This window comes from Falco peregrinus, chromosome 6 (assembly GCF_023634155.1).
Source record: "Falco peregrinus isolate bFalPer1 chromosome 6, bFalPer1.pri, whole genome shotgun sequence".
In the NCBI taxonomy this organism is placed as follows: domain Eukaryota; kingdom Metazoa; phylum Chordata; class Aves; order Falconiformes; family Falconidae; genus Falco; species Falco peregrinus.
This window is the reverse complement of record NC_073726.1, coordinates 44,014,429-44,030,855: the sequence shown is the minus strand read 5'-3', so window position 1 is coordinate 44,030,855 and position 16,427 is coordinate 44,014,429. Positions and strand designations below refer to the sequence as shown.

Below are 16,427 nucleotides of genomic sequence, written 5' to 3'. Positions count from 1 at the left end.
AACCTAGTTTAACTGGGGAACAGCAGACAGCTGTATGATGGAACCCAACTCTTCTGGGGAGCATTTCATTGCATGAAACACACTGGAGTGCTCTCAGGCACTCTCTGGAGAAGCCTCAATGCAGCAGGAGCATAGGAAACTGTGCTGGTTCTTTGCAACTTTAACTCCTTGTGAACTTGATAGCATTGAGTTTCACATCCGTAGGCATAGCTGAGAAAGTGCTCTCTTCAAGGGAAAATAATGCTGATCACTGCGATGTTAAGTTTCTGAACCTGAACTGTCTGGCATCTGGAAGTACTTTCTCAGCTGATGTCCATTTACGGAGAATATGTTGTGTAAACACCATTTGGATTTCTAAGGCTGTGTTCTTCTAGGTCTTTGTTGGTCACCAGTGATGATGACAGGGCTTGCAGGCAGCTTGTTTTTACTCCTTCACCATTCTTCTAAATCGGAGCTTGGTCCTGAATGCTGTAAAAATAAGGAGGGAGCCAGAGTCATTTTGTTGTGACTACTGTGATCTCTCGTGCTTGGTTAAGGGAGAACATCTAGCACATCTCAAAGAACAGATTTCCCTCAAGTTTCATTTCTGCCACCTCTTCATGTAGGAAACGAGGAGAAGGCAGTTTGATAGTGTGCTGCCAGTTAATTAGATTTTGGTTTCAGACTAGAAATGACAAAGTATTTCAATGTTGTGTCTTTTGGGTGGAATCAGAAATCCAGGAATAGAAGCCTAAGTTCCTATACAATACATAAACTAGCACCTCTGCGTGGCAATCCGTACAGCTGCTTATTAGCAAGAGTTCCAAAGCAGGGAGAAGCTCAGATACCTAACTCAAAGCTGCAGGAAGATCCCACAGTTTATTTAGCAAATTTGTGGCCAGATATGTATTCATTGAAGTAGGTGCCTAAAATAACTCCTTCCAAGAATTGTGCAGGGTGCTTGAAAGAGAGACTAGGTAGGCATTCAGAGCTTTAATCTCGTAAATCTACTGGAGACTACGTACTGGTTTTTAACTAGCTGGAGTGATGCTCTGTCCTTCTTAGGAGAGCCATTTGTATTTCCATTCAGCAAGGTTATAGGAGTTGTTCACTCGCTTCTGTAGGGAAGCGTTATGATCTAGGTGTCCTAAGAACTTCTGCATCTCTGCTTGGATTTCATTAGAGCACATGGTTTAACTATTATCCCTGAATACTGTATGTAGACTGCGGGTATTTCATAATATTAAGATACTATTCAACTCTCCATAGTATCTACATATTGTTACTTTCTTATTTACCAGGACCCTTGTCTATGTCTACATAACTGTTCCAAGCTACCTAGTCTGATGAAGTTGAACTCCATTCTTCAAGTGTGATTTAGTCAATACAGCCTAAAATCATGATGAGAAAGAAGAGCGTATCTGCAAGCAAAGCTTCCTTGGTCCTCTTTCTGTGCCAAATGATTTCTGCATTGGAAGTACCTCTTGACTGTAAGTATTAACCTGCTAAATAAGTGCAGGTTAATGGAATAATGGAAGATTAGTATATAATTTCTGTATAGGAAGATGAAGATAACTTCAGCATGAAGCTAAATGTGGAGTGTGTTTGCTCACTTCAGTCAGGACATTATGATTATGAATATTTACACTAATTCACTGAAAATTTAAAAAAACCTGCATGTAAAATGACTTACATTGTTCGCTTGAGAAGGGTTAACTTATGTTTCTCATGAATACTCACACTTCAGTGTACCTTGATTGACTATTTGGTGAAAATGAAGAAGGGCAGAGAAGCCTACTTAAATGCTAATTATTTGTGAGCTTAAGATCATATTGACAATTTGCTGAAAACCCCAGGACAATTCTTAGCTGCTCTAAGCAGTCACCCTTACCTTCATGTAAGAAGTTTCCAGTTCTTCTGGAACTTCAGTTACGAGTTCTAGTAAAAGATTCAAATACTTTGATCCGGGAGAGTAAGTTAGGCTCTTATATTTCCTGAGCAGTGCCTGGAAACAGTTAAGTACCTAACTTTAAGTTAAAAGCTTGTGTGCTGAGTAGGGAACTCCAGCATCAAACAGTGAGGAAGCATCTAGAAGAAGGGAAATCCCATGATCTGAAATTCTGTTTTAGCGGGGAACCTTGAAGGTAGCGCTCCATGCTGAAAAGGAAACAATGGTAGCTGTTGTGTTTTATAGCCCTAATAGCTGTTTTTATGAAATTATTCATGCTTCAGGTTGTTATTTACTTCTTAAGATAAGCGTGATCACATTTTCAAAATCCAGTGAACCGTGTTGCACCTCACAGTGACTATTCATTTGTTAAACTGATTACCAGAGAAGAGAATATTAGAGCTGGTGTTAAATTGATGGATTAATACATCAGTAAATTTGCCTACAATTCTAATTCGCACGGCTTTCTTTACACCCATGTTTTTGATATGTTCCTACCTTCCATAAATGCATGATTTTCTTTAATCATTGACATAAGTTGCAACTGCTTTGGTGTTTTTTTCTCCATGCATATTTACAAGCTTCTCAAACCAATGACCTGTATTTCTGTAACAAGATCAATATATCTGAATCACAGCAGACTTGGTGTGTATGCCTTTAGAGCAATAGTGTAGCTTAAAGAGGGCTTTAAAAATCCTTTTCTAAACTTAAGTTCTCTCTAAATGTTTTTACAGGCTAGAAATAGTGTTTTAAACCCATCTTGTAGTTTAGGAACTAATGTAAATTGTGCACCACTATTATCTTTTGTATAGAGCATCAGTAGGCAAAAATGAGTAGCCCTTTTAGATGTGTCATGTTTAACTCTCAATTAACTTGTCTCCTACCGCATAATGTTTAATAACTTTGTTAAGTCTGATAAAGTTCCATACTTCAGTTTTTAGCCAAAAATCTTGTTAATCAAAATTACATCTATAATGATGGTATTGCTTTCATAAATAATGATTAGAATGGGCTGTGGGAAAGCACCACAAGGGAACGACTTGTGTTTTCTGTGGGTCTTCCCCACATGGCCCCTACAGAGACCTGGTGGTGAGAACATACTTGATTAGCTGAACCTTTAGGTTTCATCCAGGTATACAGTTCCTGTGCTCATCAGTGCCTCAGAGTAGGATGACTATGTAGCTGACCAAAAGAAGTCTGACTTGCTTTAAAATGTTATTGATGGGAAGACCTCTATGCAAAGTATTTGAAGTAAGCAATAAAGATGTGACAACTAAGATTATTTTTTTTTTTGGTTTAGTTATTTTTCAGACCAAAAGGGATTGCATGTCTGTTGAGTAGGATTAGGTGCCTTCGTCTTTGCAAGAATTTTAGCCTGAAGCATTCTCTTTGTTCTTGCATATGATCATATGGGTGGATTGATTTTGACTGCATCATGAGGGCAGTGCACTCCATTAATTCTGATTTGCTGTCTCTCAGTATCAGTGTTTTGTGGCCCTTGCAAGGCCACATACCATGGTTGCCCTTAAAAAGTCAACACTTCAAAAAAGTTTCTCATATCACAGACTTTGAGATGAATGTACTAATGTCTGACACAGTGGAAATCATGGCTGGAATTTCAGGCATCACTGCATGGGTTACAATACTAAATATCTTAAATGTTTTCTTTTTAATGGTGACCAATGTGCTTGTCAGAGCTACTTATCTTCCCTCTCAAAAATGCTAATTTTCTTTTAACTAACAAATGTTTCTCTTTAATCTCCATTTGTCCATTCAACTGCTGATTCTGATGGGGGAATAAAAGCAAAACTTCTAGAAGAATGTAAGTTCCTGTCCACAAGAATTAGGCTGTGTGCTGCTGAAAATTTATACTGATTGTGTTGCAAATAGAATTTGCCGTCCAAAAATGTGTGACATTTGGTTAATAATTTTGTTTGCTGTAGCTAGATGTTTTGTGCATGCAGTGTTCAGAAAATACTACTGTACATAAATCAGTGTTCTGATATTTTGAACAAATTAATTGTGTGATTTTTGGTTGTGTGCTATCTGAACATTAAAATCTTTACTCAATATCAGCATGAGCAATCTTTCATTACTACTTTCAGGAGTAAATGTATTTGATAAAAAATAAATTCATTGGAATATATATACTTATAAACTATTTTACATGTCTGAGTTGGAGATACTTTTATATCCTTAAAAAAACAGCTGATATTTAAGTAGACCTCATCTTCTGTGGACTCTCCTAACTCAGCGTTAGTGTCATGGTTAATTTAATAAGTTTTAAGTGCAGTGCATAGTACAGGAGTGGAGACTTCAGGTTTTTGATGTACATCAGGTGGAATATCCTGTATGTTGGGCAGTGTTCATGTCACGTCCCTTTTCAGAGTGTGCTTGCTTTTCCCAAGTAAGCATCTGACGTGTACTGGAGAACTGCCTCTGAGAGGGAATAGGACTGTCTTCAAAGAGCCACTCTAAGGAAATACAGAAAACGTCATCATTATGTAAAAGTGTTGCCTTCCTCTTTTAAGCACTCTCTGCGGTGAGAAGGAGGAGCAAAACCCAGCTCTGCATGGCCTGTTTTGCTTAGCTGCTGTATCTCATTATGGTTCCATGATCTGGTTTTTTTCCCTGGCTATTTCTTGTGGGTAGGGCTTTACAGAGAGCTACATCTTTCTGTGCTTCAGAATACTTAATGCATAATGGTAGGGAAGACTTAAAATAAAAATCCCAGTTCTACAATTTTAACTGGCTAGAGAGATGCGTGAGAACACTTCTCTCATGATTGAAATGTTTTGCCTAAGTGGATAGAAATGACCCCAAAGTACTAGCAAAGTGTGTTGCTGGACAATTTACAACATTTAAGACAAGAATGTTCACTTGGTTCCTTTAGATGTCACTAAACTATAAACAGATTAATCATCTTTAGGAAGAGAGCTTTCTCAGTGTCAATACCATAACCGGGTTGTGGGGTTTTTTTTAATGCAAAAATAAGCATAGATAATGCTGACAGTTTGTAAGTTACTTTAAATAGGTAGGCAGCAACCACTTTGTTAGGTGAATAAATTTGGTTTTGTGCTGCTTATTCTAGAGTACTTGATACATCATAGATGTTAAATGTTTTTTTTCTCCTGGGGAAATTCACAAGATTGACTACATTTTTGTTGTTTTTTTTAAGGAGAATCAGTACTACTTTTTCCTGCACGTTCACTCTTTAGAAATTAGTTACTATTTTTGTAATTTTTTTACAGTGTCTTATAACACATTTTTTACTCCTGAAAAGTAGCTTATAAAAGCATGCTTTGTAGATTAATTCAATACGTTGAATGTAATAAATGTCTCAAAAGTTTACACCCATAGAGAATTTGGAAATACATAAAATTTTTAGAAACACAAAACAATGTATTTTTTTTTTCCTTCTGTGTGGTAAAAAGCATTTTGTGTGGATCTATGTCTCACAATTCCTCATTCAGGATATATTGAACTTAGAATTCTGTGTCCTTTGATTTTGTGAAAATCTGTTGAAATATGATGTATAGAAATGATTGATATTCATTACACTTTTTGGCCCAAGTCTTCATCTGCTGTAAATCAGCATAGCTCAGTTGGAAGTTGCTATAGCTACGCTGATTTACAGGAGTAGAGGGCTTCAGCCTCCTAATACAAAGTATACTTTAATCCTGCTTTTCTGTTGATGATTTGATTGCTAATTGCAATTCTGCTTTCTGTGCTTACAAAACAGTTTCCCTGGTACTTTGAAAATACTGTTAAATTATTCTGTTTCTTATATTCCATAATGAAGTGTCACAACCTCCTACAATAACGCAGCAATCTCCAAAAGATTACATTGTTGACCCTCGAGAGAATATTGTAATACAGTGTGAAGCAAAAGGAAAGCCACCTCCTAGGTTAGTAGCATTTTGTTCTGCTTTTGTTGGCCTAACAGTGTAGGAAAACTAGGAGAAAATAACGTAAACGAACAAGTGTATGCATATGTATCTGCTCGCACACACAGAAACATGCATACGCTTCTACCTTTGTAATTTAAACAGCTAACAGATAGTGATATAAATTTGACTCTTCTCATACTTGTTTAAACTTTTCTGTAGTCTTCAAGGAACTGTAGTATTTTTTTTCTCCTCAAAGCTCATACAATAAAATAATACTTGATTATTAGAAGAGCAAATAGGTAACTGCCCATGGAAGGCACCAGGAGGCATGCCATACTATGCACTGGATCACATTCCAGATTTAGGCAGTTTCTAAGAGTGGGCATTGAATAAATACAGAGTAACACTAATAAATTAAAATTTAATGTTTTGTAGATCATTCCATTTTACAAGGCCCATCTTGAAATACATAAGCATTTGGCCAGAAGTTATGTAATGTGTATCAGTTTTAATGATCAGTATCCACGATTTACCAAGTGTATTTAATAGCCTTAAGATTTGGGTTTGGCAGAAATGGTTTGGCCCTGGGTATAGGTCAGATTCCCGATCATTTTTCATTTTAAGGCCCTATTCAAGTATCTTAAAATATGTGAAAAGTACTCATTTCAAGATGCTGAGCTACTACTGGAAACAGCAGTAGCTATGAAACATTCTGGCATTGCTAGTAACTGCTTCTGATTTCAGAGACTATGAAGAGAAATGTGCATCTCTGCTCTCAGTAGTGTTTATCCTACAATAGTGAGGTCAGTCTATGATTGTTCATTCAGACACACACAGACGTCATTAAATGTACTTCTGAATAATGACTTTTTCTACATTATTCCTTCTGGTTGCCTTGGGATCATGGTCATTATCATGCTGGGCAGCAGAATGGAGAAGATGGGAGATCACCGTTACACAGCCATAAAGCTGCTGTGTTTGCCAACATTTTAATTTAGGAGGCACAGTGCCGTTGTCAAGAGCCTGGGTGTTGACCTGGAGAATCAGATGATCATCAGGCGCAATGTGCACAACTGTACTGCTTCTGCAGATGTTTCTCTTGAACACCTTTTTGGGTTAGATTTACCTGGAAGAACAAGAGCACTGTCTGTGAGACTTAGATATATCTGAGTCATGTGCCAGGGCTCTCTACTGTACAGCCTCATCTTCCCCATCAAGCCTGTGTCTCACTTTGTTCCCCTGCTACACAGGATTTAAGTGCAGAATTTTCTAAGTTTTCTAAGCTTGTTTTTCTAAGTTTTATAAGCTTGTGCTTAGTTTTGCTTAGGCATCCGAATAATTTATTTCAATAGTTACTCTGGTCCGTCAGTCTTCATGACCTCCAAATACATATTGCAGCTTGAGCTGCTTCAGAGCTCTGAATTTGAAGATGAACTTTTTCAGCCTGGAGCGTGAATGGTTTATTAAACCAGGATAACTTCTTATTGGTGAGAGCAGTTGCATAAAGGTTTATGGATGTGCTGCTACCTAGAGCTTGAGCAGCAAAGATTCTGACTTTCACGTATATCAAATTCAGGGGTTTGTACCACATTTGCCACATCTTATCTGAGGCTGTATTACAATCCCCTGTATCCTTCAGTGTTATTTGGTAGCAGAGGATTACAGAAACCCCATGTTCTCCTGCTTCATCCGCAAGGCCGTAAGAAAGAAATTCATTATTGGTTCACTGTGCACACTAGTCCTCCCCAAAACGCTATGGTGCTGGCCAAGTCCAGTACTGCTGGCCAGGTCCAGTTCTGCTCTCCACCACTACAAAGTGCAACTAGCATGTCCAGTCCTGCTCTCCTGCTGCAGGTCAGCGCATGATTTGAGTGACTTAGAACTTAAAGTTTTTCCAGTACCATGTAAGTTTATACTTTTAGGAAGCATTCTAACCCGTAATCATATATAGTGTTTATGTTTAAGATTATGAAGCTGAAATGTAAAAGTGCAAAAACTGCTGTTCACAGCATTTGAACCTGTGAGTGCTCAGCACTTCATAAGTGTTGATCTAGCTCTCGGTAATTGTACTTTTGACCATTAACAAAGCATAAGTAAGAAATTGGGTGTTCACGGTAGTATAGGTCACAGATGGACTCTCTGCTTTTTTACATTTTTTTAATGAGTTCTAATAGCCTTCATTTTTAGTGACTACTTTTCAAAACATCTCTTGCTTTGAGTAACACCAGTGTAAATTTACTAGTTTAATTATGGGCTATCAGACTGCAAAATTTCATTTAAAGAATCGTGGTTGTTTGCATTAAAGTAGTGAAAATAACCTCACCATGCAGTCTTTAATTCACTTGCTTAACTTTAAAATGGCCAAACCAATTAAAATAAATGGTCTCCTGCTGGGACCTGAGATGACACATTTCAGCCCAGAGCAAGTTTTTAAAGGCAGGTTTATAAACCCTTTCAACAATAGGCTTTATAATGGAAATCCTAATGCAGCTTTAGCAATATCAGTTCTCACAGATGTTATTGTATCATCTTTGGTGGAAAGCAAATCAGTTCTTTTCATTATATGATTAACTTCAGAATCTTGTAATGTAATTTTTTTAAAAAAAATATTGACTTTGAAATGGCTCCTGTTAACAAGTTCTGCCAAGGCTTTTATCTTAAAGTATTGCCAGATTTCTTATATTAAAAAAGTGCTCTATTCCTTTATTAGTTAATTTAGTTTGGGAACAAGTCTAACTTGTCTGCTAAAGAAAAAACACCATGTATTTTTGAAAATTACTTTTTTCTTCTTTCTCTCTATACAATCTACAAAAGGCAACTGAAGAAGAAACTTTTCTTTCTGTTTTTATTATTTTAGTTTCTCCTGGACACGCAATGGAACTCATTTTGATATAGATAAAGATGCACAGGTAACAATGAAACCAAATTCAGGGACCCTTGTCATAAATATTATGAATGGTGGGAAGGCAGAAGCATATGAAGGGGTATACCAGTGTACAGCAAGGAATGAACGAGGAGCAGCCATTTCCAACAATATTGTTATAAGGCCCTCTAGTAAGTGAAGCTCTTAATGTTTGTAAATGTGAAACACTTCAGTTTGCTTATTTTCTTATTAATGTTTTGCTTCTTTTTTCCTGTCTTAAAAATTTAATCATCAAACTGATCATGTTAGAAGTTATTGTATAGCTTCTGATATGCAAATTTAATGCATTGCATGTTCTCTCCATTATTCCTTAGAAAATTCAATAACCAAAATGCTTTCCTGATGTTATTTTGTTACGTCTGGGTCATGTTTAAAATTGGGGTTTATATGTGACACTACAATTAGAATAAACTGTTTAAAACCTTAATGCCCATCATGGATGAGGACAATTTTTATTTTCTTTCTGATTCATGTATTTGATAGTTTTTATAATAGCTTTAATACAGAACAGATTGGGACTAAAAAGAAGATAAAGCTAAAAGATTTTGATTAATAATAGGCTCTTTCTGCAGCTTTTAATGTGATTTTAATCTCAGATCAGTTTCTCAAGCTTCTAATTTTTAAATATTCTGTTCTCATAAGTTTAGATAAAACTGTATGTGTATAATGCTGTTTCAGGAAGGTCTACCTTTTTTTTTTTCTGATTTAGTGCATCAGGGTTTTTTTCTTTCTTTCATTATCATATTTAAAACTTTGCAAGATTTTTTACAGAAACTTCAGTGAGTAGCCAAAGTAATTTGCATCAGTTTATTATAATTTCAGCAAATCATTGCTGTACAAAATGTTTTAAAGAAAACCTAGTTTTCTTCCAAGAAAATAAAAAAAAATTACAAAAATTAAATCTTTAGGAAACTTGATAGGACTTAACATTCTGATGCATGTTTTTCTGGAATATTATGTGCATTTCTTTAAATTGTGGAGGTTTTGTCAATCCATAGTTTGTATGTGTGTTAAAATTACTTTGTATAGGATCTCCTTTGTGGACGAAAGAAAAACTAGAACCAAATCAGGTTCGAGAAGGTGATTCACTAGTACTACACTGCAGACCTCCTGTTGGCTTACCACCACCTATAATATTTTGGATGGATAATGGTGAGTTAGCTTTTTATGCAGAATTAATTTACTTTTTGCAGGTTTTTTACATAGCTGATCGTTGCTTACCAGGACCACAGATGGTGGAGTTTCCCTCTACGTTAAAATTCAGAGAATTTCCATTTCTGTAGAAATGAAGAAACAAGCAGACATGCAGCCCAAAAGCATGAAGCCAAAAGCAGCTGGAGATCTTAATGTAAGCTGTAGATTAACCCATTGTGGAAGAATGGGAAGACAAGGGAGTTCAAGAGGAAAAGTAGAAAAAGATCTATATATTTACAAACCCACAAACAGCATAATTGAGTGAACATGGAGTCTGCAGGTCATAATGCTGGAGTGTGTATTATAATTGAGATAAATGTGTTCTTGTTTTCCCTTAGCTTTCCAAAGGCTGCCTCAAAGTGAAAGAGTTTCCCAAGGTCTAAATGGAGACCTTTATTTTTCTAATGTACAACCAGAAGACACCCGGGAGGACTATATTTGCTATGCAAGATTTAATCATACACAAACTATACAGCAGAAGCAACCCATTTCTGTAAAAGTCTTTTCAAGTAGGTATTGCATTACCTAATTACGTAGTTACACAATATTTATCCAGAATTCTCAAGTTATTTGCCAAAGTTAAGTAGTGTTACGATAGAGAATTTTGTCATTTTAATTCTGAATAAGAAATGTCGTTACTGTATAAACTTAAAATGTAATCTCCAGTTTTCCTGATATACAATTAATTTTAAATGCTGTCATTTTTTCCCCTTTATAAGGCTTTGTCTTTGAAAAAATGTTCTGTAAGATTTGAAATATTGCAGAAATACAGTGTAAAAAATAATGGTTTTCAGGTGCTTTTCATGTCCAAGGGTATCAAGTTATTATGATTACTGTAACTATTGAAACAAATTAATCAATCATTTGATTAACTCACCGTGGCCATATCATCACCTTTTGATTCCCAGTATTTTGATTTATCCCTCTTGTATGCATTCTTCATGATATTCTGTTTATTTCAGTGGATTCATTGAATGACACTATAGCTGCTAATTTGAGTGACACTGATATTTATGGTGGTGAGTTACACTGGTCCCCACTGATACTCCCTGTTTCACAGTAGCATTTAGTTAACTAACTTCACATCCATGGCTACTTAACATTTTGCTCCTTTTTCAGTTTCTAATGAAGGTATTATTAGTGCTGGTGATAATACATACTTTAGAAAGAGACTACAGTGTGATCCCTTCAAATATTTAATGTTTCAACGTTCTTGTAGCATATGGCTCATAAAAAATATAAAGTCTTACAATAAATAAGTCCTTCCACACTGGGGCAGATTTTAAAAATTGTCTCTTTGATGGCTTCTATACTGTGTTGGTTTTTTATATTCTTCCTCCAATTTATTTAATAGTTTGATATGATCATTATCACTAGGACTATTCAATATTACATGCTGCATAATAAATAACAAAAATTAAGCATTTAACAGATGCACTTCACATTTAATAGCTTATTGAATGTACCATTCATTTTAACATACTTAATAAATGTAAAGCTGTAATTAATTAAATACTTTAATACTATCTGTATAAATAACTTTGTAGGGGAAAAATCAGTTTTGTTTGTCTGGTGTTTAAGCTGATCTTTACATTAATCTATGTTGAATGGTCTTTTGTATATGGTAAATTAAATCCTCCTGAATAGGTGTATGTGTGTTTAGCGAGTGTGACTTTGGAGCAACACTGATACTGTACACCTTGAGCTTCTAGACTTTCCACTTGATATTGTGTGAGATGGAAAATACATGAAACTTATTCTAATTTTGTCTTTTTCCTTGTCATATTAAACCATATTTGTATATATTAAACCATAATTTACGGGAATTTAAAATAAATCTAGGGGCACAGATTATTTTAATTTTCTGCATAAAAATATGGTGTCATTCAGGAACAGACAAGAAATAGGTGCCTGAACACAGAATGATATGTTAGCTTCGATTAGTGAGGAAAACACCAGTCAGTTGGCTCACAGCTCAGAAATCGTAGAGGTAATTCTTCTGAATTTTCATAGTCTTGCAGAATGCATTAGCAGTCATTAGCACTGCTGAAACTGGGTGGATTAGTTACTGCCTGTGACTGTCAACTGTATTCTTGTTTCTAGACTGTGCTTTTCTCCCAACTTGATGTTGTTTCTGTACTAGTTTTTAAGGACTTCATAGGACATACTGTATTAAAACGATGTTAATCTGTCAGTAAATCATATACCCTGATAAACAAGAGGTTGCGTTTCTGCTTGCATTTTTAAAATATGTGGTAATTTAATGATTCAGACTGATACTGCACTTCAGAGCAATTTATTCCTTACTTTAAAACTGCTGTAAAAAAGCAGTATTTACAGAAAGCACTCTATTATTACAGAAAGCACTCTTATTCTGTCTTCTACGAAGGCACATGAAATACCACAATACTTCAAAAGTCAGCAGAGTATAGTGTCAGACATATGTCTTATATTTATAGCTGCCTTTTTACTGTGATTATTTCTTGTGGGTTAATCAGTGGTTCTTTATCACCAGACTGGGGGAACAGACTGAATTAGTGAAATGTATGGTAAGAGGAGAGTACAAGGCTTAACTTCTGAAAAGACATCCCACATTGCGTAGAAAATACTGAACAATGCATATTGCAAAGTGGAGTGTACCTTGTATCTCCTTGGTTTATATTTCTGAATACACTGACTTTGCTTTATTTGTGTTGTAATGGAAGCCCAGAATTTTTTGGTAACTTTCAGTTTTGCACCATGACTCCCAACAGTGACCTCTTACTCCCCATAATAGTTCTGCTGAAGTGAATAGGGGCTGCTTAGGATTAAGGCTGCATAGTTGCCTATTAAAAACTATGTGTCAGTTGCTTCTGTCTTTAATAATAACATGTTTCATGTATGTGTTCAAAATTACAGCATTTAACAGGTTGAGATATGTCTGTCAAAAACCTAATTTGTTGAGCTGTATATTTAGTTCTGTAACACAATGATTTTTAATTAAATGGCCAATGTGGAGCGAAATCTCTGTCTGAAAAGTGAGAATGGTTCTATGCGTTTGATCAGTATTAAAATTTTAAACTTTTTTTTTTTCTTGTTCCAGCGAAGCCAGTTACAGAAAGACAGCCAGTTCTTCTAACACCAACAGGTAGCACAAGTACCAAAGTGGAACTCAGAGGAAATGTGCTTTTGTTGGAGTGCATTGCAGCAGGATTGTGAGTTACTTCTTAGACAGTGTTTTTCTAAATAAAAATACTGAAACAGGGGGAGACATTTCAGAGATGCTTAAAACATTATGACTATGTAAGCTTACGTATATCAAAGAAACAAAAATGGAAATTAGAAACAGCTTTTTTAAGGAAGTCCACCATTTACTTGGGTATCAGCAGATTTTAAAACTATGAACCTAAGTATGGCCTCTGCCTTCTCATATCCGCAAATCCTATGCAAAGGATTCAGGTTGTACCATCGGGGTTTTTTTAAGGACACAAGCAAGAAATGCCATATGGTAAACGTGGACACACATCTACAGAATTGAACTCAGGAATCAAGCCTCCATTTTTTTCCTGAATTTACAATCATTAGATTCTCATATTATATAAAAAGAGCTAAGAATCCACTCATCGAAGCTTTAAAAGCTGCTTACATATGCTAATAATTACTTAGTAGATCAGCTAGGTGGGAGTTGTTAGAACATACGTTCAGCTCCTTGCATCCAATTTCTCATTGTAATTGAATTTAATTGGTACTTGTTTCTTCGATGTAATGCAAGTTTGCTCCTGCTGGTTATTATGCAAGTAGAAAATGACTAAAGAGCAATTTAACTTCATAAATTAGTTTGATTAGTCAGTTTCATTCTCAGGAAGAAATCTGAGAATAGATTAGTTAGTGAAGGAATGGAAAATCTTTACTAACTATTTCAGGAACTGTAAACATATTTACAGTGCACGAAAGCATATAATGCAGAGTTCTCTGAGATAGCCATGAGGAAAGCCAAAAATGGCAAATAATGCAGCACAGCATCATGCACGCGTGTTCACTTGCATAAGCTTCATAGGACACATTCATGTGCAACTTGACACACACGTCAGTGCCGTGTTTTCTGTCTCGGCTGTGATCTGCTCAGGTGTCTGCATCAGCCGCACTAGCAAAGCCACACCTGAGAGTGTGAGTAGCATCAGCCTGGGTAATCTTCATCTGCAATACAGTTACATATTGTTTTGACAACCTGCAATAAAAGTATTCAGCAATGCAAACCCCAGTAAAATGGCTGGATAAAAATGCGGAAAAATTATACATTATATGGCTTTGTGTCTTTAGCTGTCATGTATTTTTTTAAAAAAAAATATAATTCAGTGAGGGAGGCTTAAATAGTTGTCCACAAAGGGTCAGATTCAGATTTTGTTTAAAACAATTATTCCTAATCACTGATACCTTAATTAAAAGTCAACTTTGCTAGGTGTCTCTGTTATAAAATATGTGATATTAGACTGCTAAGGGAATATTTGCCTTGAGTCATTACTATTTGAGAGAAGACGTTCTACTTGGTAAGCAACACCTTGTAATTTCTTGTAATTTTAAAAGTGTATCTCCATATGTTTGGAGAACTTTCAACTTCAGTGGATAACATAGGACATAGCCAAGATTTAGACATGGTACAGTGACAAGTAGCTATACTTGACTCAGCACTGACATTTTTTTCTTGATTTCTCATAGGGAATATTTCTGTCTCCTTACAGCTCTGTTGTAAAGTTCATGACGTTCGTGAAGCGTTAGGATATTGCTCACATGAAGGACAATTATAAACTTGTCATTATCTAGAAGCTACCTTTTAAAGCACCATGAGCATCGATTTGGTAGTATAAGTACAATAAGATTTGGAATATACTTTATTAATTTATTAACCATCAGGGGTTTTAGATTAATCAGCAGACAAATGCATTCTGTAATTATTAAGCCTACAAACAGATGGCCATTGACAGTGTTAGTGAGGCTTGTCATTTCCAAGAAACAAATGCTGGCATATTTTGCACATTTGCTGGATGTGCCCCAGAATCTGGGTAAAAGCTCTTAAAATAATTGTTTGTAAAACATATGTTCAAATAATTAATGTATTGAACTCATCTTCCTTTTCTCCAGTCTCTAAATTTGATCTGTGCTTTTGCTTCTCCAGACCCACACCGGTAATCCGCTGGATTAAAGAGGGTGGGGAACTGCCAGCCAACAGAACCTTTTTTGAAAACTTTAAGAAAACCCTCAAGATTATAGATGTTTCTGAAGCTGACTCTGGGAACTACAAATGTATAGCAAGAAATATATTAGGTTCTGCTCATCATGTCATTTCAGTAACTGTTAAAGGTAATACTAAAATAATCCTTCATGTAATATTGTCAGGGTCCAGAATGCAAGATTCAAGTAAACTTTCTAGGATAAAATAGAGCTGAAAATGGTAATGATAAAAAAAAGCCCTGAGGAAATGATCATTAAACTGACTGAATTCTAGCACTGGAAGGACTTTGCTACCTCTGATCTCTTTTTCTTTTTTAATATGTTATTTTGTAAAGCATCAGGCTAAACTGAGATTGCACTGTTAACAGTACTAAGATAATTCCTTAATTTGTACCGGTGCTACATTTGTTTTAGATCCTTTGATTATCTGTCATTAGACTGCTTCTTTTTCTTGTTTTTGTGTCATCCTCTCCATCTCACTTCCTCATTTCCTCCTCATTTTCTCCATCTTTTCTGCTCTCCATTCATATAGCCCAGATTCTTTCTCTTCCCTATTTAACTATTGTCTTACGGTCTTCTTCTTCCTTTTTCTATCTTAATTGACATTTCTGGTTTTCTGTCTTCATGGTTTTTTACCCATGTCTTGCTAGTTCTAAAAACACTTACAGTCTGTTTGTCCAAATAGGAATTGTAAGTATGTTTTGAATACTGTGAAACAAAAAATCTGGAATGACAGCTAATTAGCCATTGAAATAATCAGCTGTAGTGCTTAATTTGCATGCTAAATAGTCATTTATTTTGTTGTAGACCAGCATCATTTTATGATCACATTCAACCTCCTTTTTAAAAGCAGAAGTTTAATTTTCTGTTTGCATCTGTCCATCAATCCAAAGCCTGAAATTTAACAGCAAGATGTGATAACATATGCTATTTGTGGTTATTTATTGTAAAAGAGATGGAGACATAGATGAATATCCTTTGGTAAGGACAGTGTTCCATCCATTTTGATCTCTGGGTTTTCAGCTGTCTCAGGTAAACATCTGGCCCCACTGCAGTCACCCATTGAGTTCAGTGAGACAAAAGATTTTTCCATTTCTAAATTTCATCATTGACATGAAATATTTGTATGTAATCAATCCTAAATTCATTTCTAACAACCTAACTTCCGTGAACATGGATATCTCTGAAGTTAATCAGAAGACCACTCTAGTCTCTGCAGATGTCATACTCAGATAAATTTTGCTTTCTTTAGGAAAGGCAAATTAGATTCAAAGCAGGTAATCCT

At 35.6% G+C, this 16,427-nt stretch overlaps 1 protein-coding gene across 27 annotated transcripts in view; it reads left to right on the top strand.

The window, feature by feature from the left end:
• The window catches only part of NRCAM (neuronal cell adhesion molecule), a 166,010-nt gene that overhangs the window by 91,891 nt on the left and 57,692 nt on the right, over window positions 1-16,427 (top strand). For 12 of the 27 annotated variants that reach the window (XM_055808944.1, XM_055808947.1, XM_055808952.1 and 9 more), the window contains 9 exons: window positions 1,281-1,469; window positions 3,732-3,749; window positions 5,730-5,835; window positions 8,675-8,871; window positions 9,770-9,892; window positions 10,273-10,443; window positions 10,897-10,953; window positions 13,017-13,128; window positions 15,087-15,271. In XM_055808944.1, the coding sequence (XP_055664919.1) occupies window positions 1,379-1,469; window positions 3,732-3,749; window positions 5,730-5,835; window positions 8,675-8,871; window positions 9,770-9,892; window positions 10,273-10,443; window positions 10,897-10,953; window positions 13,017-13,128; window positions 15,087-15,271 (1,060 nt within the window). In that variant the 5' untranslated portion in view covers window positions 1,281-1,378. Of the gene's footprint in view, window positions 1-1,280; window positions 1,470-3,731; window positions 3,750-5,729; window positions 5,836-8,674; window positions 8,872-9,769; window positions 9,893-10,272; window positions 10,444-10,896; window positions 10,954-13,016; window positions 13,129-15,086; window positions 15,272-16,427 lie in introns of those variants that run through there. The other 15 variants (XM_055808949.1, XM_055808954.1, XM_055808953.1 and 12 more) reach the window with 7 other exon arrangements.